The sequence below is a fragment of the Phalacrocorax aristotelis genome, chromosome 1 (genome assembly GCF_949628215.1).
Source record: "Phalacrocorax aristotelis chromosome 1, bGulAri2.1, whole genome shotgun sequence".
NCBI lineage: Eukaryota > Metazoa > Chordata > Aves > Suliformes > Phalacrocoracidae > Phalacrocorax > Phalacrocorax aristotelis.
This window is the reverse complement of record NC_134276.1, coordinates 19,947,094-19,974,598: the sequence shown is the minus strand read 5'-3', so window position 1 is coordinate 19,974,598 and position 27,505 is coordinate 19,947,094. Positions and strand designations below refer to the sequence as shown.

At 39.8% G+C, this 27,505-nt stretch overlaps 1 protein-coding gene across 24 annotated transcripts in view; it reads left to right on the top strand.

Annotated features, from left to right (window-relative positions):
• The first annotated feature begins 6,559 nt into the window (after positions 1-6,559).
• Positions 6,560-27,505, top strand: part of PSPC1 (paraspeckle component 1) — a 70,061-nt gene continuing 49,115 nt past the window's right edge. For 20 of the 24 annotated variants that reach the window (XR_012658898.1, XR_012658897.1, XR_012658894.1 and 17 more), the window contains exons 1-6: positions 6,582-7,080; positions 8,971-9,272; positions 11,869-11,964; positions 12,961-13,157; positions 21,875-21,959; positions 22,922-23,030. Coding sequence is in view for 4 of the 24 variants with exons in the window: in XM_075082870.1 (XP_074938971.1) it covers positions 6,706-7,080; positions 8,971-9,272; positions 11,869-11,964; positions 12,961-13,157; positions 21,875-21,959; positions 22,922-23,030 (1,164 nt within the window). In the remaining 20 variants the exon portion in view is untranslated. Of the gene's footprint in view, positions 7,081-8,970; positions 9,273-11,868; positions 11,965-12,960; positions 13,158-21,874; positions 21,960-22,921; positions 23,031-24,513; positions 27,480-27,505 lie in introns of those variants that run through there. The other 4 variants (XR_012658899.1, XM_075082878.1, XR_012658896.1 and 1 more) reach the window with 4 other exon arrangements.

Below are 27,505 nucleotides of genomic sequence, written 5' to 3'. Positions count from 1 at the left end.
CTGTAAGAGTGATTCACAGATATGAGTGAAATCAAAGAGGTTTAGGTAGTAGATAAACTACTGAAAATTGAGTTCACACATTCCTAATTCAGTTTAAACTCCTTCCCTTGTCAAATACAAAATGCAATCCTAGACCTGGAAAGCAAAAAAAACCAACCAACCAACCAAACAAACCACCCCACCAAACAACAAACCACAACAAACCAAAAACAAACAAACCCCAAAAGGATGACAAAGAAATGTCTCATACTTTTCCAGATCATAGTCACTCTCTATTGCAAGAGTTCTTAAATTGTTCAGATTACAGAACATTTTCAGCACCAGTGGCATTGTGGAAGAGTAACTCAGTTTACAGTGAAAGTACCTTATACACAGGCTTGGAACTCAGCAACTGTTTTAGATAACATTAATAATGATTATAAGACACAATATCGTAACCAAGTAATTTTAATACAAAAAATTTTTCTTCATTATCCTCAAATTCATAAAGCATCACTATGAAGAAGTCATAAACAAAGAAACTCCTAGCTATGCTTGAAAGGGAACTTTTCCAGGGTTGTTTCTTCACCTGATGACACTGCCCTGGTTTCCAGGTGATAGCAAGGCATGCTTGTCTCCTGCTCTGTCAGGATGTGGTCCTTCCTCAGTACCCAAGCTGACCCAAGACTTCAGCCTCCAGTGCTCGTCTAAACAAAAAATGACAAAAGGTAAAGTTTTGTAATGGTTGAAACTGAAACACATCAACTCTTCTGTCATTTTGCCTTCTTACTGCCATTGGCCACTTACACACTGCCCACCTTTGTGTTGGGTCAGGTGCTTGTCAGACCCCACTTTGAGATGATTCAATTCACTAACACAGCAGAAAATTAATTCAGTAGAAAAGTGTTTTCTGTTGATTAGAGAGCTAACTGGATCATGGAAGGGTCTGCTGAGCATGCAAGCCAGCGCAAGGAGGGAGACACTATGGCCAAGGATGACAGGAAAGTAAGGGAGAAGCAGTAGAGGAAGGCAAAGAGTGTTTACCCCCCATTTTGGTGATAATGTACTATTAGATCAGCTCAGTTGCTTGTGGAAATGTATGTTAAACATACTGTGAGAACTGTTACTACATCACTGTATGCGCAGACTATGAATCCATCACTATAATAAGGGAAACAGTTCATAGGGAGCTCATTCAAACTCCAGCTTCTTTCTTGCCTGCTACTGCAGTGAAATCTCTTGCTCAAAATCATTAGGGCAATAGAGAAGCACTGAAAAGAATTGCCCACTATCCCCAAAAAAGTCTCCACAAAAAGAAACTGAGATAGCCAGTGCTTGGAACCTCTTACCTCCATATCAATGATCTAATTGCCAGGCATGTCTCCTGCTTATTTAGCATTTGAGAATTAGATGTTAACAGCATCTTCAGCCTGTCCCATGTTTCTGGCTATACTAAGTTTCACACATTTACTGTGACTCCCATAATTGTCTTTTGGACCAACGGCTGTGTATCACATCCTCTCAGTACGATGCCATAGCCCTCTCCTCCTCTGTGAACCCATGCTCCACATGTGGCGGGTCAACACTTCCCTACTATCTCTACATGAATTCACCATGTTAGCTCTGCATCAGGATCTGTGCTACTTAACAGGGTTCATCCTCAACGGCTGGTAGACTACTCGTCTTCAAGCCAGTGCTCTTCTCTTACTCATGCAATCTCAACAACAAATTCTTCCTGCATCATAAATGGTGTCACAAGTATTGAGGAAGAAAAACCCAATGGATGTGGGGTTTCGTATTTTTAAGTACCTAGTACTGAATGGCATGGCTCAATTTTGAGTGATTGCACTGTAAAGATTGTTCCCATGACCTTAGTGTGTGGTTATTTGCATGGTAGCTGCTGTGTAGAAGCCATAACCACATATAGACTGGTGGTGGATCATTTTCATGGTGCACAAAGTACAGGATGAAGAATAGCAGGTGTTTCTGTGATTTGGTAGTGCAGTTTTCATCAGCTCACATCAGAGTTAAAGTGTCAGAGAGTGGTTAAAGTTTGTCTGCACACCATGTGTCATGGTAGGACTTCAGAGGAAGAGAGAGGCTTCCCAAGGCCAGAGAAAGACAAATACACCCAGTGGCAAGTGCAAAGCGGAAGGCCTCTGGGGCCTGCCGGCTATTTTCGTTGGGCTAATTGCCCAGCTTGGTGGTAAATGGCAACAGCCCAAGTTTGTGTTAAACTGCTCGGAAGAAAATGGCCTGAATAAAACACATTTGTGGCACTGCTTTCTTTCAGGGCTAGGAGCTCAACCCTTCTGGGTGTCTCCCAGTCACTTTGCTCCACACAAACTGCCTCTTCTTCCTAACCTAATCCAGGGACTCTCTGTCAGGAAGCTCTACTGCCTGATGTGCTGACAGCACACCGAATGATTGTTTAGAGATAAATTAAGGCCTGAATACATTTGGGGACTGCTTCCTTAAGGCTTTAACCTCCCGCTTGCCTTGGTAGTTAACTGTCAGTCTTCTACAGACTAGGCAAAGACAGTATGCTGAAAAGTATTCAAAATTAAGTGCATTGTATGCATTGGTTATATTAGTGGGGACAGTAGCTTTGGAAAAGTTAGGTAACTTTTGTCGAGCCTTAATGTCCATCTGACAAGTACATTTTCACAGATGAATATATTTTCAGTCCTTGTTTCCTTGAGACCAGTGTTGTTTTAAAGAATAATATTGACTTCTCATACTCATATAATTCTGAAATACTGGTTTTCATTCATGTAAAAAACCTATTAATATGGCATGCATATAGGTGACTACTAACCATATTAGGTTAAGTTTTACAGCTTATTTTATAGATGTGATTCATATACATTTTTCTCTATGTAAAAGCAATTAATGTATTTTGTTGAATTATGCTAATATTGAGGAGAACAGAGAAAGAAGGCCTGCCCACCAGGTTTAAAAATAGAAAATCCAAGTCATCCTGTTCATCTGGGACCAGAGAGATACTTTTATTGTAGGTTTTCCATCTTTATTTTCACTTTATTCAAGTTCTAGTGATAATTCCAGTATTTGTCACCAGATGGCACTGCAATGACAGTATCTTGTAACCCCGCTCAACGTCCGTAGTAGCGTAATGAGGTCATTGTCAGCTAATTACAAAGTATGCATCACTTCAGATTGCATTAAGCACTTCTTTCTCCGTTTATACCATCAGGCTTGCTGGCACAGCTATGACAGCTAGTGTTTTAAATATTCTTAGCCAATTTAACTTTGTAAGAAAAGCTCAATAGTGGAGATGGAGATTGCCATGAGTAATACTGCATGCAAACGCTGTCATTAATGGCAAGAGATGAAAAGCAGCAGCAGCTCCCACCTGTGTCAAGTCATGCACAGAGGTGTGCCTCTGTTCCCTGGTCCTGCATTTCTGAATAGGATCCCAGCCTCAGGCCATCAGCCACTGCCTGCTGCGTTCCCTACTTTTTCAGTGCAGAATGTCATGCTTTCTCGTTTCTCTCCTCCTCCCAAGTGGAGCGTCCCCCTCCATGTCCTGATTTACCTCTCAGTTTTAGTGCTCCTCGATATATCGTCATGATCTACCACTGTACCTTGAGTTACAAGTACTGATCCTAACTGTGACTCGTTGCAGAGTCTAGGAAGAAGAAAGAAATAAACCTGGGAGTTCAGAGACGCGTTGAGCAGTAAGCCACAATTGCCTCTGTGGAGAGGCTGACTTTAGCATTAATACAGCTGTCACCAGTGGAGTGCTGTTACCCGAGCAATCACTTTGAAGTTGTTCAAGGGTAAATACAAATAGTTTGGGATTTTTATTTGCAGATCAAGATGAGTAGCATGTACAAGTTCACAGCATAAAAATCTCTCATGACTTTCTTCTATAGGTCTGATGCCTCCCTGATTTTCAGCAGGATCCTGATATTTGGTAGGGAAGTAATGCTGCGATACAGAAAATTGAAAGCTAGAACAGTTGCTTCTGACTGTGTCTTACAGGGCACATGGCCGGCTGGTGGGTGTTTTGGAAATACACCCAAATCTCCTGGTAGCGTTAACACTTTAGCATACACCAAACAGAACCTTTCTCTGTAGCAGAAAAAATGAAAAACACTGGTGATTTTCACAATTCTGCTCCTGTTTTCTGCCACTAAAATGTTCTTGTTCTTAGGGGAACAGTGACTGTACTGCAGACAGTTGTGTATATGCAGAATATTGTATTTATGCTAATAAATTTAAACAACTATTTGGAAGATCGTAATCCAAGGCTATACATGAGTCAGAAAATGGAGTCTGGTAGTATATTTAAAGGCAGTATATTACTAATACAAGAAGTTGTGACCTTTTTAAGATCTTAAAAAATTCCAGACCAAAACAAACTTTGTTAGTACAAAATTAGCGTTGTCTGTTGTGGCCTTTTGAATGCCAAGTTGAATAAATTCAGACTTCAAAAAAAAAAACCCTCAAAAATTACAGTGAAAGCAAATTACTATGTGATCATAACTATTATACCCCCACTTCTCTGAAATTACTTTCATGTAGTTCAGCCTGATTCAAAGTCTTAAATATTGAATTTAGGGAGAGTGGCTGGAACAGTCTAGCAGAACTCCTCCCATGATACCAGTTGTTATTAGTAAATCATAAATATTTAAGTGGATGTTTATAACAGAAGGAAAGCATTAGAACAAGAACTTCAAGGGATCCATTTTGTCTCCTTTCAAAACATTTTTTTGTTAACTGGTGTCAGTGGCAAGACGTAGCAATCATCAAGGCACAAAGGCTCTGGGTGTTTAGGTAGGAGATTAACTGTCTGGGGTTGTCCTGATGAATGAGTAGAATGTGAAGTAATACATTGTAAGTGAAGGTGAGGAAGTGATTTGGCATAGCAAATATCAGGTTCTTTTTGTACATCACCCTAAAATGTTTGACTGTAGGGCATGTGCAAATTGCTCCTAATCAACAAAGTTTAAAAACAGTGCAAGTACGTGCATTATGGTTATACCACAAGTCTGACTAACAAAGGTAAGCTATGGATGCATGAACATATTAAATATATATTTCTCTTTTTCCCCCCTGATATATTATTTTCTTGTTTCTGGAAGTTGGAATTTTATTAATCTATTTTACTGGATTATCATTTAATATTCAGCATTGCTACAGCTAAGGAAATGTAAGAATAGGATGGGATTTGTAATCACACCTTGCTCTTCCTATTGGCTTTTTTGTAGTACAGAGGAACTCATGGTTGTCTATTTAAATGGTTGTAGCTTTTATTACTAACCTGTTTTGGAAAGCTGTGTCTGAAAACATGGCAATTTTATTATACAGCATTGGCAGTAACTTAAGTAGCCTACTACGCATCTCCCTTTTCCCATCTACTAAGCTTTCACTCTCTACAGTGCATAGTCATGGCATTTCTAATACATATTTCACTCCCTTTACATGCTTACCAGTTTTAAAAAGCTATTGGTTTGCTCTAAGTCACTCCTTTTTTGTCTTAACACTTGTCATTGAATCCTAATGATTCAACATTAGGATTCATCATGCTAAACATGAGCCAGCAGTGTGCCTAGGTGGCCAAGGCGGGCAACAGCATCCTGGCTTCTATCAAGAATAGTGTGGCCAGCAGGAGCAGGGAGGTGGGCGTCCCCCTGTACTCGGCACGGGTGAGGCCACACCTCCAATACCGTGTGCAGTTCTGGGCCCCTCAGTTTGAGTTGCTGGAGCGCGTCCAAAGAAAGACAACGAAGCTGGTAAGGGGTCTAGAGAGCAAGTCTTCTGAGGAGTGGCTGAGGGAACTGGGGTTCTTTAACCTGGAGTAAAGGATGTTGAGGGGAGACCTTATTGTTCTCTACAACTGCCTGAAAGGAGGTTGCAGTGAGGTGGGTGTTGGTCTCTTCTCTCAAGTTCCTAGGGATAGGACAAGAGGAAACGGCCTTAAGTTGCGCCAGGGAAGGTTTGTCTCCCACATCTAAGTCAGCGAATGCTTCTCCTGTGCTGCCCACAGGTCCTCCCTCTTGTCTCCCGCGCCACTCCGTCCCCATGGCCACTCCGCAGCGCTCGGGCGCTCCTTCCCCCGGGCCGTTCCACTGCACCCGCCTCAGCATCTCCCACCCCCATCACGCCTGCCTCCGCTCCCGCAGCGACCTGGCACCGCACCAGGGAACCCCACCTGCCTGCCCTTCCCTCAGGGGAGGCCACAGTAAGGGGCTCTTCGGCCTGGGGACATACTGTGCGGAGCTCGCAGGCTGCGAACGCTCCCAAGACCACTACTCTGATCCAACATGGTTGCGTCCGCGGCTGCTCGCCGTACGCGCGGGCCAGGCACCGAGGGCGCCGAGCTAGCAAGGAAGCTTCTGGGCGCATCCCGCTGGTACGCATCTGCCTCTGCAGACAGAAAGACTGATGTCCCGCGGCTTGAGGCAGGCTCCCCTGCGTCCGCAGCTGAACGACTGTGGGAGCCCGGACCACAGGCTGGCTACCCCCACAGCCTGCCCCACGCCGCACAGGAGCACGCATGCGGGAAGCAGTCCCTGCGCCCGGCGCTGCGCGGGGAAGGCGGGGCGGGCGGTGGTGGGCGGGGCTTTCCCCAGGGACGTTACAACTCGCCGAGGTTGGCGACGGCGCCATTTTGAATTGGCTGAGGGTCGGAGGTGGTGGCTGCTGAACGGGGCTCCCCGTCCACCCAGGAAACCAGCGAGAAAGGAGCGAGGTCTGAATATGGCAGCGAATAGGAACTTGAAGCAAGTGCGGATCGAGAATAGCTCCCCGGCGGCGCCGCTGGGCATGGTGGGGGGTGGCGGTGGCAACCTGAAGGGATTGCGGGGCCTAGAAACGGAGAGCGAGGCAGCGGCGGCCATGGCGCTGGTTCCGAGCAAAGAAGGTGGAGATGAAGAGCAGGAGGTTGGCTTCACCATCGATATCAAAAGCTTTCTCAAACCTGGCGAAAAGAGCTACACGCAGCGTTGCCGGCTGTTCGTAGGAAATCTGCCTACTGATATCACGGAGGAAGATTTCAAGCGCCTCTTCGAGCGCTATGGGGAGCCCAGCGAGGTCTTCATCAACCGGGACCGTGGCTTCGGCTTCATTCGCCTGGTGAGGATTCGCGTGTGTCTCTGTGGCTGCCCCGTAACCCAGGCACTGCCTTTGCAAAAGGGAGACTCCTGTCCCTTGGTGTCGTGTCCCCCGCGTGTCCCCCCCCCCCCCCCCGCCTTGTCGGGCGGATGTAAGCAAAAAAAAAAGGCTGCCCCTCGTTCTGTCTGCTGCTAGTGCTGTTCCCGCAGCTTCCTTCCCCCCCCCCCCCTATTTGCCTCCACACATCCAACCCAGAGGCCTGCATTGTGAGAGCAGCCTTCCCAGCCCCTGGCGGTTAGGATCGCACTTCACTGCGGGGTTGTCCCCTGGTCTCAGGGCCCCTCCACCAGTTACCGTTTACGTGCTGCTACCAGGGGTACTCCTGCAGCCTGTTCTTCAATAAATGGAAGATGTGGTCGCGCGATCTGCTTTGTTGGTGTAATATCTGTATAAAGGCTTTCCTTATTTAACTGGGAGAATTTATCGTACTTTACGATTAGAAAAAATCCTTCTTCGTGCAGAAGCAAATTTCAGCCTGTAGAATTCATTATGAATATAAGTTTGGTCTATGCAAAGACCGTTAATTTTAAAGACTGGATAGGTTTGTTTCGAAATACCACATCGTGAAAACAGAACGTGTAATCTCAAAACTGCAAAGAAATGGGACCTTGGGTTGGTGAAATTTCTTGTCTCCAGTCAAGACTAAGTTTTTAGGGATAATGAAATATTTGATCGAATATGCTCAAGTAAGCACGCAAAAAAGGCATAACCGGAAAAGCTTATGATACTGTATTTAAATGTCAATTTAACGGGTAGGATTAGTTTTCATGACTGCCGTGTCTAGAATGCACTGATTTATATCGTTTTGGGAATAGCTTTAGAGTGCTTTGGGATGTCTCTAGAGTTATTTTTCCATATAATTTACTGGTTAGCATTTTTTTCTTTTTGGTTGTCATCTTAAAGATCAGTGCTTGTGACATTCTGCTGTACATATTTTACCCTGACAATCCCCCAGCCTGAAACCGCAACTTTATGGAGGAAGTGCGATATATTTACGTGTCATTACTCAATTTTCTATATGATACAGATTAGATATAGCTTTTATGTGAACTTCCCTTTTCCGTTATGTTTAGGGAATATGTTAATTTTAACAGTTTATCTCCACAGTTGCACTGTGGAGAAAATGGGTGAGATCTAAACAATAATTTCTTTAAATGTTAAGGTAAGGGATTGTAGGTATCAAACTCGGTGACAATCTCTGAAATGAGAGAAAAGGCAGTTATTGATGCAGACTGTTATGGGTGTGGGTGCAGAAAGCCCATAAACGTGAGAAGAATGAATACATAAGCAAAGGAGGTAATTTCATCATTTGTTGATGAAATTCGAATTATTTGTCCAACTGTGATATTTTCACTATTTAAAACCAAAACAAAAACCCAAACCAAAACGCAAAACATGTTAGTGTAATCTTGAAAATACTGTTTCCTGCTACATAGAGCTAGGGATGCAGAATATGAACATTTGAGTAGGTAAATGTGAGAAAGTATCAGGTTTTCAACTCTGCTGAAAGCCTTTACAAAGCAGCACAGATGCGTCCTTCGTAATAAGAATTTAAGTTCTCTACTGGTGCATCAAAATTTTTAACGTATATAATTTTTTAGAATAAATCATAGGGGATGAGAAATGATTTTTATTTTTCCCCCTCCAATAAGTGGACAGGGAATTTACGTGTTTTTTTTTTTTTTGGAGGGGGGACATAGATAGTTCAATGACCCTGATGCCAATGTGCTCAAGCTAAGAAAAAAAAATAAATTGGTACTTTTCTGGGAGGGGTGGGTGAGGGTGAACCACTAAAGTGATATCTGTTGCTTTGAAAATAAAATATATAAAATATTTTATATCTTGAAAAAGGAATCTAGGACGCTGGCTGAAATAGCAAAGGCAGAACTTGATGGTACTATTTTGAAGAGCAGACCACTTCGAATTCGATTTGCTACACATGGAGCTGCCCTAACAGTCAAGAATCTTTCACCTGTGGTTTCTAATGAGCTGCTGGAACAAGCATTCTCTCAATTTGGCCCAGTGGAAAGAGCTGTTGTTGTAGTAGATGATCGTGGCAGAGCTACAGGAAAAGGTTTCGTAGAGTTTGCAGCAAAACCTCCAGCACGGAAAGCTCTAGAAAGATGCAGTGATGGGGCATTCTTGCTAACAACGTAAGTTCACAGGCTTTTGTTTGAATTTGTATGAGTATATATTTCTGATGTGAAACAAAACTGAATTAATGAGTAGTCCCTAGTTCTTATTTCATTTTCAAATTATGAAAGCCATTAGGTGAGTAATTAAGGAGTTTCACATAAATACCCCAAATACTCTGGTTTTTTTTTTTTTTGGTGAGGAAAATAATCTTTTTCTGCTTACTGTTTATAAGACTTGTAATTACCATATGGGAGTCTGATAGCAACATTTTGCTTTTCCTTGTCTATATGCAATATTAATTTTCCTTCTCTATATAGTAGGTCTTTTCTAGTGACTCTTTTTTTATTGATTGCACTCTTCCTGATCCCAGGAACAATGTCACAAATAATATTCCTCTGTTTCTTAGCAAAACAGTGCACTACATTGCTCATATGTCTATAAACTCAGGAAAGTCTTCTTGTGTTTATTTCTCATAAGTTTTATTTGTGGCTTGAAAGGCCAGAAGTACTTTTCATTTTCAAAAAAAAACCACCTTAGATTCTGCAGAAGTTTATGGCAACCATCTCTGGAAAACTTGGTATTTCAAGGGCAAGCAAGCTTGCAAATTACAGCACTTCTCTCCTGCATTTTTGAATTTTTGTACTCGCTGAAGAGAGTTGATAACTGCTGTGCTTTAACACTTTCACTAGTGACATTTTCAAATGCTTTCTTAAAGGCTGCATGAAGTGATAGATATTCAGGACTTTTTTTAGTTTTTTTTTTTCTGAGTCTCACTTGGGAAATTAAGGCTGTGGTTTCACAGTATGGCAGCTTGCTGGCGTCAAACTGGAGAACTTGTACATTTTCTCTTCCTGCCCTGGCTGTGCCGTTGATCTTTTATCTGCTTGAGAACTTTCTGATACTTCCGTAAACCACTTGTGCTTACTAAAACAACAGAAGAGTATTCAGCTGCTTGTTGTGTTCATTTTTGGCTGTTTAAGCATGTGAAGGTGCTTGCTAACGGGTGATACGAGCATCAGGTCCAGCAGAGAATAAAGCAGGAGAAAATGTTGCCAGGAGGAGATTGCAGGTGGAGAAAGGGTCTGGAGCTCCTCTTGCGATCATCTCATAAATTGTGTGCCACTACTGGCTACGTAGTAAATTCAATCTGAATGTCTTTACTGTTATCAGTAGGTGCCAGCAATTTGTTCTTAACCCCTGGGTTTTCTTGGCATTAGTATTTGAATGGAAGCACAGTGAGCCAAACCAGGGAACTAATCTAGTTCAGTGTTACAGGAATGTTATTCTTGACATAAGAGATGTGGCAGGGAAAAAGAAGCTAGGATATGAGGAAAGGTAGTATTGTTTTACCAGCTGGATAGATTTGTTGGATTGAAATGACTGTCTAACCATGCCTGAGTGAATAAAAAGCACTTGATCTTTATCTTGCTTAGGTGGCTGACACGTTCCCTAATGCGCAGTTGCAAAGATAATTAGCATGAATCTGCTGCCATGATACTCTGGTGTTTTGCTTCATAATCTAAAATTCTACGTTTTTAACTGTAAACTGTGCCTGATCAGAAGAAAAGCTTTCAGTTCATGGAAAAATATCTCAAAACTAGGCATTTGAAACATTAATTTAGCCATTTAAAATAGTTTTTTTTAAATCATGACTTGTTAACACTGCAGTTCAGTTGCATTTAAATAAGAGTTGCTGAGTTGTGCTCTGTGATTCCAGACTTCATCTTCCTAATCTTCACTCAATGTCCAAAGTTTTCTTTTTCAGCTGTTTATGTTGTTAAAATATATTGTTTTTTTTTCTGTGAAAAGACCTGCATAGTGAAATAAGGATGTGGAACACAATAAATAAGCACAGGCATTTTGAAAATAGTGTCACTAGCTCTTTTCTTGCTGCTTGGAGTGTATTACAGGCTGTGTTGCCAAGATGGGTGCAGAGAGCTTTTTGCACAATTCAAGATCCTTACACTGCTATACTTGGCAGTCCTGGCTAATACTTGCATCTAATTACTCCAGATAATGAGAGTTCAAGGAAGGTATTTTTGAAGATAAATTAGGATTCTGATTTGTGAGAGTGTGGTTGTTCAAAGAATGAGTTTTAAAATAAATTAAGCAGAAATGTTTTTCTAATTATCACTGGAATATCAATGCCAAATTATCAAGCAGTTTTCAATTGTAGAGCAACTTTCGGAAGTAACTTCTAATATTTTGTGGAAATATGAGTAGGTTGTGTTGCTTGGTTTTGGTACTTTCCCAGTATAATCATGGCCCCTGTGTTGCCTCAGTGATTAAAACAAAAAGGTAGCTCCTTTCTAAATATTCTGTTATTGTATGTAGATGGTTTTGAGATTTTTTTTTTTATCTTGAAATATTTCATAGTAAAGAGAACTACATCAAGTAAATTGTTCCTAGGCAGAATAGCTGGTTTTGGGTGTAGAAACAATTATTTTAAAAGATAATCTTAAAATCAGGATTCATTGGAATTCTATGATTTAAGAAGAATTTGCAAGGCATGGGAATTATAGATAACAAATGTTAGCTTTCTGGAGTGTTTCCTCAAAATACTGAAATAACTGCTTCATTTATGATTCAATTATTCAACTGAAACTCTTCCAGAACACCTCGACCTGTTGTTGTGGAACCAATGGAGCAATTTGATGATGAAGATGGGCTCCCAGAGAAGCTAATGCAAAAAACTCAACAGTATCACAAGTAAGTTGTGTTTAGCTTTATTTTATAAAACATGATTTATATTCCTTAGCTTGGTAAATACATACTAATTTTTATTTTTGAGTTTGTGTAACAGGAAATAGTGTTTTGTACGTTGTGCTGTTTAGTGCCAAGGTTTCCTAATTATAGTAAAATTCAGACTTGACTTGTTGGTTTAATGTTCTGCGCATTTACTACAGTAACTAAATTCCTGGCCTACACTGAAATCAATTGGAGCTTGTTGCCAGCTAAGCTATAGTCTTTTATGGTTTAGGGGTGTGGTCTAATCCTGCAGAGATCCCTATACGCCCAGATTTTTTATTCTCTGAACAGCCCCGTAACTGTTTGTAAAGTTAGCAGGGTGTGCATCTTTGCAGCTTCCATGGTTCAGAGAAAACTTTGAGCATGACCTGAGAAAGTGAGTCTTAATTGTGAGGTAAAAAAGTCGTCACCCATTCTGATAATATTAATGTTTCTTATTGAAATTTGATTGCCATTTTGAGATCATGTTGTTTGAAGCTAAAATGCTTATTCTGGTAAGGCTGTAGAATACCACTTTTTAAAAATGTGTTGCTGTTAGTTACAATATTAGAATGTGAAGTACAATGTTGGCACCTTTAATGTTTAGATATTCTGGCTAATATTTTGAGCTGTCTAGTAAGCTTCAATATTTATTTAAATAACTCGTTTTATGAATTGAGTGCTTGCTTTAGAAGGTTGATCCCAGTTAATCTAGTGTTGCAGCTTAGTATTTTGTACTGATGTAAATATGAATTTTTACCTTAAAAGTATGTAAATTGAACAGACTTTATTTGGGCAATTTCACTGATCATATTACTTGTCTTAACAGCTGAATTAAGCTTTGGTTTAGAGTGTAGTCATCTGACAGGTTGATTTAAAGTCAGATCTACACTTGAAATGACTGTAAATTTCTTGGCTGTTGCAGCTGTTAATCTAAATGTGTCCTTATGTACATTTTAACTGCAAAATTTTTATTAGGGAAAGAGAACAGCCTCCACGTTTTGCTCAGCCTGGAACATTTGAGTTTGAGTATGCTTCACGGTGGAAGGCTCTTGATGAGATGGAAAAGCAACAGCGTGAACAGGTTGACAGGAACATTAGAGAAGCCAAAGAAAAACTAGAGGCAGAAATGGAAGCAGCTAGACATGAGCATCAGCTAATGCTGATGAGGCAAGGTAAAATCAGATAATCTACTAGTACTATTTGTTTTGTGACAGATTTCCTTTGCATAGCGTATTGAACTGTATGTTAAACTTAGAGATTTTGCCAGATGCTATTTAATTAAATGCATTGAACCAAGAAAAAGGAAGTAATATTTTTCCTTACACATATTCCTTGATGATTTGCAGAGATCGATTAAGAAACTGAGAAAGGGGTGATTGTCTAGGTCTGTTTTCATCACTTTTTAAAATTATGTAAGTGGTTTATATAAAGAAATTGAATGGTAGCTTCATGCTAATCAGTAAAATTATTTTTCATTTTTGGGTGTTGCTTATGGTACTATATAGGACTAAGTATTGTTTGTGGGCCATGTGCAGGAAGAAGAAAATGATAGTTTGTACTTCTGGCTGTTCTGTGCACCTCTGGTATGATTTTAAATGTTACACTAGCTAGTGTTACTTTTTTCCTTTGAAACTCAGCTGAGAAATCTGGTGGGTTCCTAGCATTATATGTATATAAGAACTCAACTCACAGTTGCCATGAATTTCAGTTGTTCTTGAAATTTTAAGATCGTGTATCCCTCTTTCATAATTGTTTGGACATCTTGTCTTCTACTAATGTGGGGGGAAATCAAATCTTCTAGCAATTGCTTTCAAGCCCTATCTTAAAGAATGGAGCTGAATGGAGCTTGTGTGTCTTGGGCAGAGAGGGCAGTAGCAGGGCGAGTATCTGGTACTTTCTGCTTGTTAGCCTTCTCCCCAACACGTTTTTCCCAAAATGCTGTGGATGCGCAATCACTGCTTTCCAGTTCAGAACTGTTGAACTGCTGCTTGACTTTAGTTCCCTCTGTGTGACTGCTAAATTGGAAGACCTGAGTGGATGAAGTTTAGATATATTGCACATCTGTCAAAAAGGATCTCAAGGTTTGTTGCATGAATGAAACACTGTAGTATTTTAAAATCTTAATTTAAGGGAGATCATGGCTATCTAAAATAATTCTTATCCCAAAGAGTGTTAGATTCTAAGACGGTAAAACAACAAGCTTGATAGACTGAATTAGTGTCTTGTTGTTTTGAAGGGATTTGAACTTGAGATTCTAAGTAGTGAATGCATTTCAAAACTTCAGTGCAGATAACTCATACAAGCTGTCTGCTGCAATTATTTGGCTTTACTTAATGCTTACTCTTAAAGCACATTTTTGCTGATAGTATGACTTCCCTGAGTGAGACTGGTTTATCTTCATTTTTTTCTGCTGACTTGAATGACATGTTGAAAATACCTATATGAGCTGAGTTAAAGTATTAACTAGGTTGGCAGAATTAAAGCACATAAATGTTTGAGTATATTGAATGTAAATACATAAACCTTTAAAATCTGTTTTAAAAACTTATTGTAACTGGAAAAAGATCAAAAGGAGCATATTTGATTTCTTTATATAGCACTCAAATCTACTGCAACTAGAAGTTCTTGTTAGGAAAAAATTAATTTACTCTGTTTCTTCTAAATAGGCATGCTTTGCTTTCAGTCAGAAACCATACCCTTTATATACGATCTTGTACTGAAATACAGAGCATAATACAGTAAAACACTGTTTTGAAATGCCAAATAGTTATTGGAGCACCTGAAATGACAATGGTCAAGTTGTTTCTTGGTTTATTTTCTGAGAAAAAAATGTTGAAGCATTTGGTTTACATGTAAGCATAGGTATATATTACAGGTGAGGAATGTGAATGTTAATCATACATAGAATTGTTTAGGTTGGAAAAGACCTTTAAGATCATTAAGTCCAACCATTAACGTAGTGCTGCCAGTTCCACCACTAAACCATGTCCCTAAGCACCGCATCCAAAAGATCCAAGAGTCGCCAGGGATGGTGACTCAACCACTTCCCTGGGCAGCCTCTTCCAATGCTTGCCAACCCTTTCGGTGAAGAAATTTTGCTTAATATCCAATCTAAACCTCCCCTGGTGCAGCTTGAGGCAGTTTGTTCTTGTCCTATTGCTTGTTACCTGGGAGAAGAGACCAACACCCACCTCGCTACAACCTCCTTTCAGGTAGTTGTAGAAGGTGATATAGTCTCCCCTCAGCTGCCTTTTCTCCAGACTAAGCAACGCCAGCTCCCTCAGCCGCTCCTCAGAAGACTTGTTTTCCAGACCCTTCACCAGCTTCGTTGCCCTTCTTTGGACATGCTCTAGCAACTCAATGTCTGTCTTGTAGGGAGGGGCCCAAACCTGAACACAGTGGTGAGGCCAGACCTCCAACAGTGCCGAGTACAGGGGGACAAACCTTCCCTACTCCTGCTGGCCACGCTACTTCTGACACAAATACATATAATGTATTTGCCAGAGTGTCACTATCAACAGACTGGCCACCAACTGAATTTAACTCCATTCCACAACTCTTTGTGGCTGGCCATCCAGCCAATTTTTTTACCCAGCAAAGAGTATACCTATCTAAGCCATGAGCAGCCAGTTTCTCCAGAAGAATGCAGTGGGAAACAGTGTCAGAGGCTTTACTAAATCCAGGTAGACAACACCCAGAGCCTCTTTCTCATCCACTAGGTGGGTCACCCTGTCATAGAAGGAGATCAGGTTAGTCAAGCAAGACCTGCCTTTCATAAACCCATGCTGACTGGGCCTGATCACCTGGTTGTCCTGTATGTGCCATGTGATGGCACTCAAGATGAGCTGCTGCATAACCTTCCCCAGCACTGAGGTTAGACTGGCAGGCCTATAGTTCCTTGGATCTTCCTTTCAGCCCCTCTTGTAGATGGGCATCACATGTGCTAACTTCCAGTCAACTGGGACCTCCACTGTTAGCCAGGACTGCCAATAAAAGATGGAAAGTGGCTTGGTGAGCACTTCCACCAGCTCCCTCAGTACCCTTGGGTGGATCCCGTCTGGCCCCATAGATTTGTGTGTGTCTAAGTAGTGTAGCAGGTCACTAACCATTTCCCCTTGGATTATGGGGGCTTCATTCTACTCCCCATATTCCAGCTCAGGACTGTGTACCCTGTGAACAACTAGCCTTGGTAGTAAAGACTGAGGCAAAGGTGGCATTCAGGACCTCAGCCTTTTCCTCAACCTTTGTCACTATCGTTCCCCCCCCAGCATCCAGTAAAGGATGGAGATTACCCTTAGCCCTGCTTTTGTTGCTAAGGTATTTGTAGAAACATTTTTTTAACTGTCTTTTACAGTAGTAGCCAGATGAAGTTCTAGCTGGGCTTTGGCCCTTCTAATTCTCTCCCTGCATAACCTCATGGCATCCTTGTAGTCCTCCTGAGTGGCCTGCCCCTTCTGCCAAAGGTCATAAGCTCTCCTCTTTTTCTCCTGACTCCAGCCAAAGCTCTCTGTTCAGCCAGGCCAGTGGTCTTCCCCACTGGCTCATCTATTGGCACTTGGGGACAGCCTGCTCCTGAGCCTTTAAGATTTCCTTCTTGAAGAACGTCCGGCCTTCCTGGACTCCTTCAGCCTTCAGGACTGCCTTTCAAGGGACTCTGTCAACCAGGCTCCTAAACAGGCCAAAGTCTGCCCTCCAGCAGTCCGAGGTGGCAGTTCTGCTGCCCCCCCTCCTTACTTCTCCAAGAATCTCAAACTCATCATTTTGTGATCGAGCTGTCACATTAACCACAAGTCCTTCTCTGTTCACAAACAACAGGTCCAGTGGGGTGCCTTCCCTAGTTGGCTCACTCACCAGCTGTGTGAGGACATTATCTTCCACACACTCCAGGAACCTCCTAGACTGTTTCCTCTCTGCTGTACTGTATTTCCAGCAGACATCTGATAAGTTCAAGTTCCCCATGAGAACAAGGGCTAGTGATTGTGAGACTTCTCCCAGCTGCTTATAGAATATTTTGTCTGTCTCTTCATCCTGGTTGGGTGATCTGTAACAGACTTGCACCATGATATCTGCCTTGTTGGCCTTCCCCCAATTCTTGCCCATAAATGCTCGACCCTATCAACTCCATCATTAAGCTCTAGACAGTCAGAACCCTCGCTAACATACAGAGCTACCCCACCACGTCTCCTTCCTTGCCTATCCCTTCTGAAGAGTTTACAGCCAGGCATTGCAGCACTCCAGCTGTGCAAGGCGTCCCACCATGTTTCCACGATGGCAACTATATCATAGTTTTCCTGCTGCACAATGGCTTCCAGCTCCTCCTGTTTGTTGCCCATGCAGCATGCATTGGTGTAGATGCACTTCAGCTGGGCTGTTGATCCTGCCACCTTTTTGGGATGAGAAGCCCTAATTCCTATGTGACCACTCTCGGGTGCCTCCGTGGTTTCTAATACATCAATAACCCTTGTGTCTTTGCTGCCACATGTGTCTCCATCCCCTACCTCCACTGAGATGGCAGACCAAAGGGCCTTGCTAGCACACCATCCCTCAAATATTGGCATGCTGCCCCCAGGGTTATCTCTAGTGAGCCTGGTTTATGCCCTTCCAATCCAGCTGAAAGCTCTTTCAATGAGCCCTGCTACCACCTGTGCAAAGATCCTCATCCCCTTTTGAGACAGGTGTACCCCTCTGTTGCCAGCAGGCCTGGTGTCATGTAAATGAACCAATGATGAAAAAAACCCCAGAATTCTGCTGGTGACACCAGGCTTGGGGCCAGGTATTGATCTGCTGACTCTTCTGTTTCTTCCCTCATCATTCCCTGCAACTGGTAGGACACAGGAGAGCACTACTTGTGCTTCTGATGCCTTTACCAGTCATCCCAAGTCTCCTGAAGTTTCTCTTGATTGCCCTTGGACTTCTAGTTGCAACTTCATTGCTGCCTACCTGAGAAATCAATAATGGATAGCAATCTGAGGGCTGTACCAGGGTAGGAAGTTTTCACATCTTTAATCTGAGCCCCAGGGAGTCAGCGGACTTCCCTAAGAAGTGGGTCCAGTCTGCATAGTGGGTCTTGTGTTTCCTTCAGAAGGGGGTCTTCTATGATAATGACCTGGTTTTTTTTCTTCATGGAAGCAGTTTTCATGTTGGGCGTAGGCTGACTTAACCGTAGCAACACCCAACAATGCATATAATATGCAGTACCTCCCCCCCTTTTCAATTGGACACATATTTTTAATTTTGTGTTTGATTTTTGTAAAGATGGTGAAGTGGTGAAAATACAGGTTGGGTAAGTTTACCATTAATTAATTGCTAATATTTGACAGGGCTAATAATCCAGTTCTAGAACTTACACTTTAATTTTTTTAGAATTTATCCGCCTGTTGCCTGTACTTGTCAGCAATGTTAGGGATTACTTTTTCCTAAACTGTCAGGTCTTAATCATGTTTAAAACTGAATGAAGATGACAGTGTTCTGTTTATTAAGATAGAAAAGGTTTTGATGGTAAAACTGGGGAGACCAGCTTAGGTATGCTTTGTGGATATTAGGATTTCTTTTAAGGATACTGTGAACGGAAAAATATTCCTTCTTTGAATATCTATTAAGCTCCACTTCTATACAGAAAAGGAAGAGAATGACTCCTCCTGTGAAAGGGCCACTGGAATATGAATGCTTTAGGCACTAATATTCCAGTGAGGAAATACGCTTTTTGTTAGTGTGGGAAGAGGGTTTTTTCTTTTCCCTGGTTGGTTGATAGAGTACTTCTTTGGTACCAAATAACTTGGAATTTTATTCACAGAATTACAGAATGGTAGGGGTAGGAAGGGTTCTCTGGAGATCTTGTACAGGCCCCCTGCTTGAACAGGGGGCACAGGAACATGTCCAGGTGGGTATTGAATGTCTCCAGGGAAGGAGACTCCACAACCTCTCTGGGCAGTCTGTTCCACTAATAATTCAGATTATTAGACTTCTGCTCATACACCTGCAGATGTTTAATTTGCCAAACTCTAGGGGTTAGTAAACATTCCTTCTGTTCCTTCTGTTTTAATCTCAACTGCCTTGCTTCAGTGTGTATGAAAATAAGGTGGTTTGTTTTCTCTTGTGTTTATTTTCAGACATTAGCTGCTTCTAAATCTTGCTGGTCTGAACAGTGTCTCTGGATATGCCATGTTAGAATGTGGCATGAATATTATATTAATGGAATTGCATCGCAGGGCTTTTAAGAAAGATGCAACAAAACTTTTGAGGCATTTAAACCTAGAAATAACATTTTTGTATACCTGATGCACAAAGCACAGATTGAAGGGTGTATTGAAAGAGTTATTCTGAAATATGGGATATATTGTCAGGAGCTAAAAAGAAGATAGAAAGGGTGAGCTTACTAGAGTCCATATACTACTGCAGGTGAAGGTTTTATTGAAGTTGCTTTATGAGAGCTAGTAGGACTTGAATATGTTGGCTTAAGTACTCAGGTTTTTGCTGCATGGTATTAATATTGAAGGTGGACTTCGTTCTTTTGATACATGTAATTTTTCACTTTTAAGTGTCATGTTTTGACAGATTGAGTCAGAAGTAATTTGTAAAGCAGAATACATGTTTCCATGTGTAAGTAAATTGGCATGATGTTTCTGATCTATGTATTGGTTGTATGCTTCAGACTTTTGTAAAAATTCCCTCATAATGGTGGTTAAATAGTTTATGAAAATACTGGAAAATGTGACTGAATTTAACCAGAGGCTTCATTCTTTATCAACCTTATGGAAGCTGGGCGTTTGTTCTTCATTTTTAGACCTGAAAAATCAGTTGCTTAAAAGAAGCTAAAAATATTTTTGGACTTCATTCCTGCTTGTAGGATTAACTTCTGAGGTGTGAGTACACTTTCACCTTCTGCCCTCTGCTCTGCAGAAGGTTGAGGATAAAATGAAGACTGTGCCCTTTTGTAAGCACAAGAAAGTGCGGAAGCGAATGATAATGCTTTCTGTCTCTTTTTTTCACAGCTGCTTTAGTGCAGGTTTTTTCTATTCAGAGAAAGGAAGGGCCTGTGTCCAACATATGTCAATCCAGAATTACCATCATTGCAGATTTTTCAATATGAATGGTTCTGTGCACAGCCTGAACTTCTATATCTATATTGTCATCTGGCTAGTGTGGCCTTGTTGCAATATTCTGCCATTGTCAAATGGTACTGGATCATGAATTGGTATGTTGAACTTCATTGCCTTCCCTGAAATAGTTAGTATTTTAATCAGAACTACGCTGTGGAAAAAAATTAAGAGGACACTGGGAAAAGTAGGACTCTCTGCCTTGAGAATAAAGGGGAGTAAATGATAAATTTGTATGAATTAGTGGTAGAGAGAAAGTAGGAAATCTTGTGGCAGTGTATTAATACAAGAAAAAGGAAATGCTATTTAAATTTGAAAGAACAAAGAACTGTCAGGGAAACAACTTTTACAACAGTGGATAATACTGAGCATAGAATGGTTCAGGTCTTGATTTCAGTAATACTCTGAACCAACCTAAAGGTTAATTTTAAAATAAAAAAGTGCACTTTTACTCTGAAGTAATCTAAAGGTTATTTAGAAAAAAAACCCAACCTAACCAAACAAAACCCCACAACCAACCAACCAAAAAAAAAAAAACAACCCCCAAATGAAAGTTTGCTTGTGGCACTCCCCGAGTATCAGGATAACGGTGGTCAAACCTGCTAGGGCTGCTTTTTTCCAACAGCGCTTGCCATGAGACCTCGTGATTTGTGTGAATCTTCAATGTAATCATATTCTATCGAAGTGTGAAAGGTATTAATTTTGCAGAAGAGATTGGAAAGGCAAGCATGCAAAGTGTGCTTGAGAAAGGACTTCTAATGACAATAAAGATGCTGTGAGAGTAGGAATTTGATAATCTTTGTTAGAAAACAAGTGTTATTTTAGTGAAATGTACTGGGCATTGTAGTTTGAATAATAAAGTAGAAGGTTAAGTTGTAAGAATATACTGATGCAAGTTTGAGGAAAGTGATTTGCATAGCTAAAAAAGATGCTTTAGAGTAGTGAAGAAATGCATAGAGAAATGAGTGGATTAGTTGAACTAAAGCATAAAAGACGTACAGTAGGTGGTATAGTGGAATGTTCCTCATGGCGTCTGTAAATAATGTGATGTGGCCAATATCCTATGAAGATAGAAAAGGCAAATAACGGCTTTCTAAAAAAAAGTAGAATTCATATTTATTAAAGATTTCAGGCAGAAACCGATAGTGTGATTGGTCAGAAACAAGTACAGTAAAAGTAGTTACTGTTAGTAGGATGCTGCTTTTTAAGAGTGTTTATGGGCTTTTTAAGAGGATACAGCTCTTCCGTTCTGGTTACTAATTTGTAAGTCACTACAAGCAGAGTCATGGGATAAACCTCTATGGAGGCCCAGATTCCATGCACCTGAAGTTAGTATTGCTTTTTTCTGATGTGTGCCGTGCGGTGGTCTGCAATAGGTAGTGGAGGGTATAAGCCCATATATATAGTACCATTTTTCTTGCTATTGTGAATTTAGCAGTACACAACATTGTGAGAGAATTGATACCTTGCTCTAGATGTAAACTAGGATGTGATTTAAGTGATTGAGAGTTTTTTTCCTCATTTTCCGTGTTTGAGGATTTCAGATTTCTGTTTCCATAACCTGCTTCAGGGGCTTTGCCAGTCCTGCATTTTTCCATGTTTCTGTGACGCATGAATCCAGTGTGTTTTTTCCTATACTAGACTTAACTTTTGGGGAAGAAACTAGTTAAATGCATTGAGAAAATTCTTCAAAAACTGAGTATTAGAACTGCAATATGACAGTAGTAGCTATTTTTTACATTGCCACACTGCTGATTGGCAGCTTTTCTTCATTACATTTTTAATCCTGTTAGATCTCATGCGACGTCAAGAAGAATTGAGGCGTTTGGAAGAACTTCGAAATCAAGAACTTCAAAAACGCAAGCAGATACAATTGAGGTATTTTGTCTTCTACTGTGCAGAGGTGTGGCATGCAGCTGCTGTAGGCCTTCCTGAATTTAGATACTCTAGCTTGCAGAGCTTGCTTTTGATATCAAATAAAATTGATATCTGGTGTGTGCTGCTAAAAAGTTGCTTTTCAGAAGCATGATGTATGATGTTACTGTTAATGTTCTTGAACAGAAAAGTGCTCACTTATGCTAATATAAAATAATAGTTTCAAGTATTTCATTATTTTTTTCATTTATTTCAGCTCTACTAGTTTTGTAAATTTCTGAGCTTTCTAAATAGTGTAGAAATGTCTCAACGTATTTTTTTATTATTTATTTTAACCTTATGACTGAAACATAGCTCTAATAGAGCCATAATGGATACGAGCATGCTTCTGAGACTTAGGGGCGGGTGATCTGCATGTGGAATAGTAGCATTGCAGATGTATAGTCTGACATGAGATTTTTGTGGGGGTATTTTTGCTTGATATTCTGCTATGTTGCAAACAATTTTAAGGTTTGATTCATACAAATATTTGCATTCATGTCTCTAAAATTTGAGAAAACAGACAAAGTATCATGTTGGTTGAGTTTATACTTTTTATGTTAAATATAAGAAATGTAGTGAGAAAAAAGAACAAAACACAAACACCTTTCAGAGTTAAAAACATGTCTTTTGGCAGTATTAAAATGTTTTAATCCATAGTGACTTGTTAAAAAATGGACTATTTTAACTGCTTACCAATGTGTAGCTGGAAGAACAGGGTACTGGTATTGTAATTACCTGTATTCCAGTTAAAAAAAAACAAAACTTCAATTCAAACCCATCAGGTGGAGTACCTTAGTGCCTTACGCTATAGAAAAAAATAACGACCAGTTTTATTTATATGCTTGATCTCATCTCTTGAGAGTGAGTGCAAGCCTGAACAGGTCAAGAGTTGAAGCTGACATAGCTTTTGAAAAATATTCTAGACATGAAGAAGAACATCGACGTCGTGAAGAAGAGATGCTACGTCAGAGGGAACAGGAGGAATTACGACGACAGCAGGAGGGAGGATTTAAGCCAAATTTCATGGACAATGTAAGTAAAATTCTATGATGAAAGTCCAAATTATAAAAATTTTTTTAATTCTAGTATTGTTATATATTAGCTATTGAGCTGCCGCCCTCTTGCATACTGTTTTTCTTTCAGTATTCCATCATTCCCGTGAATGGAGGGGTACAATTTCAGTAGTGTAGTTATTTTCTTTGACAATGGCATCACTGTTATTTTTCCTACAAGTTGGTGATGTAACATTTCAGTTAAGTTGAAGGTATTCGGATAATTTGCCCTTTTTTGATTTGGGAAATGAATTTTTTGCAATAAAATAGTACAATTTTTGTAAATGGCAGGTCATGGGAATAAATGTTTCCATAAGAAGGTACCCTAGTTTGACTGAAGGTTTAAATTTTAAACCAGTTCAGGCTGTTAAGCTAGTTTGAATTGCTTGGTTTGGTTTATGCTTAACTTATTAAGAAGAATATACCTCAGAAACAAAAATGGGCAATGTTAACTTCATATGGTGCCTAAAATCACTCTCCCCTTTGTACTGTAAAACCAGATTGGGGGGGGAACCTCAAAATCTTTACTAAAAAAGAAAGATTATAAAGGTGGGAAAAGAAAAGGCCCTCTGCTTATAATTTCTGTATTTATATTAGTAATTTAGGTGTGTTCTGCCTCTGAATACTCATTCTGCAGGACTAGCAAAATGGTGCTATCAGAGGAGTCAGCTTCTAAATTTTAATTATGATCTATTTTGGTCAAGTTTATGATTTTTTTTTCTACCAACCAAAGCAGTTAAAGGAATGCAACCTGTGTTGTGTTTGCTCTAGATTATATGAGAAGGATACTTTTTACTGTTACAGCTATTAGTGAAGAAGCAGTGAATGAGTGATCCACACAATGCTCTCTTACATTCTTACAACAACTGTAGTCTGCAGGAGAGTTTTGCTCTCCTTTACAAGTACAAGTTGATACATAAATCAAAAATAAACTGCTGGTTTCCCAGCTACTTTCTGATTTTGTGTTTTGTGGAAGAAATACCTATTTTATGTTATACTGTAATATTTTCTGTAGGTTTGGGAAGAATACATTTTGTATGTCCTAAGAGAAATTAGAAGATAAGATTTCCTTTTCTCAGCAGGACATGCTTTTTCCCCATTCTCTGCCCCTTAGTGTTTTTAGTAAAGATGGGAAGGAAGCAAAATTGTTCCTTTGTTACAAACAGCTGTCAGTTAATTTTGCTGATTGTGTTTTGAGAAACTTTCAGCAGAAAACAATCATTTATTTACATATGTGCTCACATTGTGAAAGAAAACTCCTTTCAATATGTCTTGTATTTGGGGTGATGAAGATCAAGAATTCAAAACTCAATGCCCTTTAGTGTGTTCCCATGTATTATTAAACATAGTTTGTAAAATAGTACGTAACTATTTTCTGATGTAATTTAGAAATAGCACTTACTGATTGTAACTTCTGTAGTGCCAAATACAAATTTTCATTTCATCTTAATATCTTCACGTAGCATATCTGGAGTGGCCTGACTTTCTGACCCTATAAGCTACCTGTTGAAACCCTCTTGTGACTGATCTGAGACCCATGCTGCTCACTGCAGAGTGCTGCAGGAAGGGGAAGCTGGGGAGCGAACTCAGGCTTGCGATGGGAGTAGCTCCCTCGGATTCCATTACTGTTAGGAGATTGTGGCCTAAACCTTACAGCTTGGGGTGCTGGGAAACTAGATAATGTTGGCCACAGCAACCTTTGCTGGTTTTCTTCTTGCAACTGTCTTGAGATAATGTTACTTAGCCTCTGTGCTTGAATTGCTTGCCACAGTTTGGACATCCTCGTGCTTATCTGCATCTTTAAATTCCAAAGTCTGTGTGAATAGAAACTCTTCGAGTCGGTGGGCTGGACATGGCAAAAAAAAGTGGTGTAAGAAAGGAAGAGGAATGGTTCAAATGGAAAGCACTTCAACCACTATGCATATTTTTTTGTGACTTTCATATGGTGAAATTTTTTGCGGGGGGAGAAGGTAAAGGTGCAAGAATGCTTTGGAAAGAGTGTAGCTTTCACACTGAGTTGCATTAGTGGAATTGTGTGTTAATCTGTAACTAATACACTAATATTTAGTTGTGCAGGACAACACTACCAAAAGTGTTAGAAGTTATAAAAAGGAATATATAATACATGTGGGTTTTTTAATATCATGTGAAGGTGAAGTGGCATATACAAGAATTAAAAAAGTGTTCTCTAGTCTTCAGACTATTCTTTAGTATTCTGGTCATGTGTTCACTTGTTTTACTTCTAATGTCTTTTCAACTTTAAAAGGGGAAGAATTGAAGCAAAATCAGAAGTGGTGTATTTACTTTCTTTAGCAACTGTTTCTAATAAGGGCAGTTATGTAACTCTAAGCATGGCCTATTATTTTGTAGGTGTTCATTATAACATGTCTTTAGATACATGTACTTAAGCTGTATAGTGTGAATGGGAGTTCGAAAAGCTTTTCAGATTTGCAGCAGAGAAGAATTGTAAACCATTTCTGGAGATTGCAAAATGATAGATCAAATCTTTTTTTCAATTTAGTAGAATTTCTTATACAATTTATTTTTTGATTATTCTTACTAACACTTGTTTATTGTGAACAGACTCCATCTGGTAGTTACTTCTAATCTCAGATTACCATTGTATGTACACTGAGGAAAGTTATTCTCTTTTACGAGTTTAAAACTTGCCTCTTGGTGAGAGTTGCATTTTATGATAATGGTGGATAGTTTTTACCATATCAGGTCTTGATAAACTTTTTTGGCATAACCCTTATAACACACTGAAGTCTTCTGCCAATGATGTATTTAGAAGGAAAATAACAATTGTGTCTAATCCTTGTTTTTGTTTCTTAAAAGCTTTGAAAAGTAAGCTTCCTTCACTTATATCCTATCCCTTTTTACTGTTCAGTATAAAAGGAGGACATAAATGGTAAGTGCAATGACAACCAGAATTGGAACCTCTCGCGTAAGGCTGCAGTATTAGCATTAAAGTTTCTTTCTATATCTTTTCCCTAACTGTTAAACTTTGATTTTTCAGTATGTCTGCTTTTGAAAAGCGCCTTGTAGTCAAGTTTAATGCGGTTAGCAGTTACTCAGTTTAGTTGCAGATGGTAAAAATACTTTGTGGGGATTTCTCTTCCTGAAGCATTCTTGTTCATGGTGAAGTTGTAGGTTAAAAGTTTAATTGCATTGATTGTTAATCTAATGGACAGCCTAGTGATACATAAACAATTTATTAGTCTAGTTGTGTGATTTGTAGTAGATAAGTTATTGATAAATACTTTCACATTGGTTAGGGTTTTCCCCTTGCTTTCTAAAAGTTGGTTAGTTGAAATCTGCTTTTACCACTCAAGATGTATGCATAGTAACTTCATCACAGCTTAATCAGGAAACTTGTTTTCCTGTAATATTTCGCTAATTTTTATTTTGCATAATATTTCTTGCTAAAGGAGGAGCTTGCTGGTGGTGATTGGAAGCAATGTTTTATTCTTCAGCAGCACAAATATTTTTAAAAAAGTAGTACTTCGAAGTGCTAATAATAAATCAATTATTCAAACAGTGCAGTGGTTGCTACCCTATTGTGAATGGCTTACATAGATTTACAATGTTAAATCTCCATCAGAGCCTTTTTGCTAAATAATTCCAGTTCCAGGAGCTACTTTTATTCATGTCACTAACTTCGAAGAGTAAAAAGAGAGTGATTTGGATTTAATATATTAAAATAGTTTTCATGTGTCTACAAAAGAGACCAAAATATGTAGGAGTTGTAGTCTTAATTTTTATGGTGCACAGATTTAATTCTGTAGTAGTATTGCAAAATAGTGTCAGGTGGGTATTGTACTTAATGAAACAATAGCTTGCGATACTGGCCAACAGCTTAAGCTCTCCTAACTGATGGTTTAAAGAGGGAGTGGAGGTTTTTTGGTACCCGTGTCCTTTTCCCTCCAGGGAAAGTCCCCTTTTTTCAGGTGTAACTTGCATTTGTAAGGAACTGTAAATTGTTTTGACTTCTGAATGCTTACTGTTCTTTCATGTAAGATGTAAGATGTATATTAAATAATTTTATCTCCTAGCCTTTTCAAAAATTATTTCTAGATGTTGTTTTGCTTTCCTTTAGTTTTTCTTACACAGAAGCTCTGTTGCTCAAGTGTGTTGTGTAAGTATCAGCATAGTGGCAGCCTCTAAAGCAGTGGAGATTGCCTCAACAGCAGAGATTGTAGTGGACTTGGATGAAAAGGTGTAAGATGAGAGCAAGGGAGTAAAAAAAGCACATCCCAAAACAAGAACAAGGTTCATAGCTTCAGCAATGCCAGAAACCTGATTAAAAAAACCCAAACAAATGAACCACCCCCCCCCAAATAAAAAAACCAACAAACCCCCAAAACATTCAGTCTTTGTTCCAAGAGTTTTGTCCTTCTTTAGAGTGGTTTATAAATGTAGCTTCCATTTCTTTATTATTTTGAGCCTATGAAA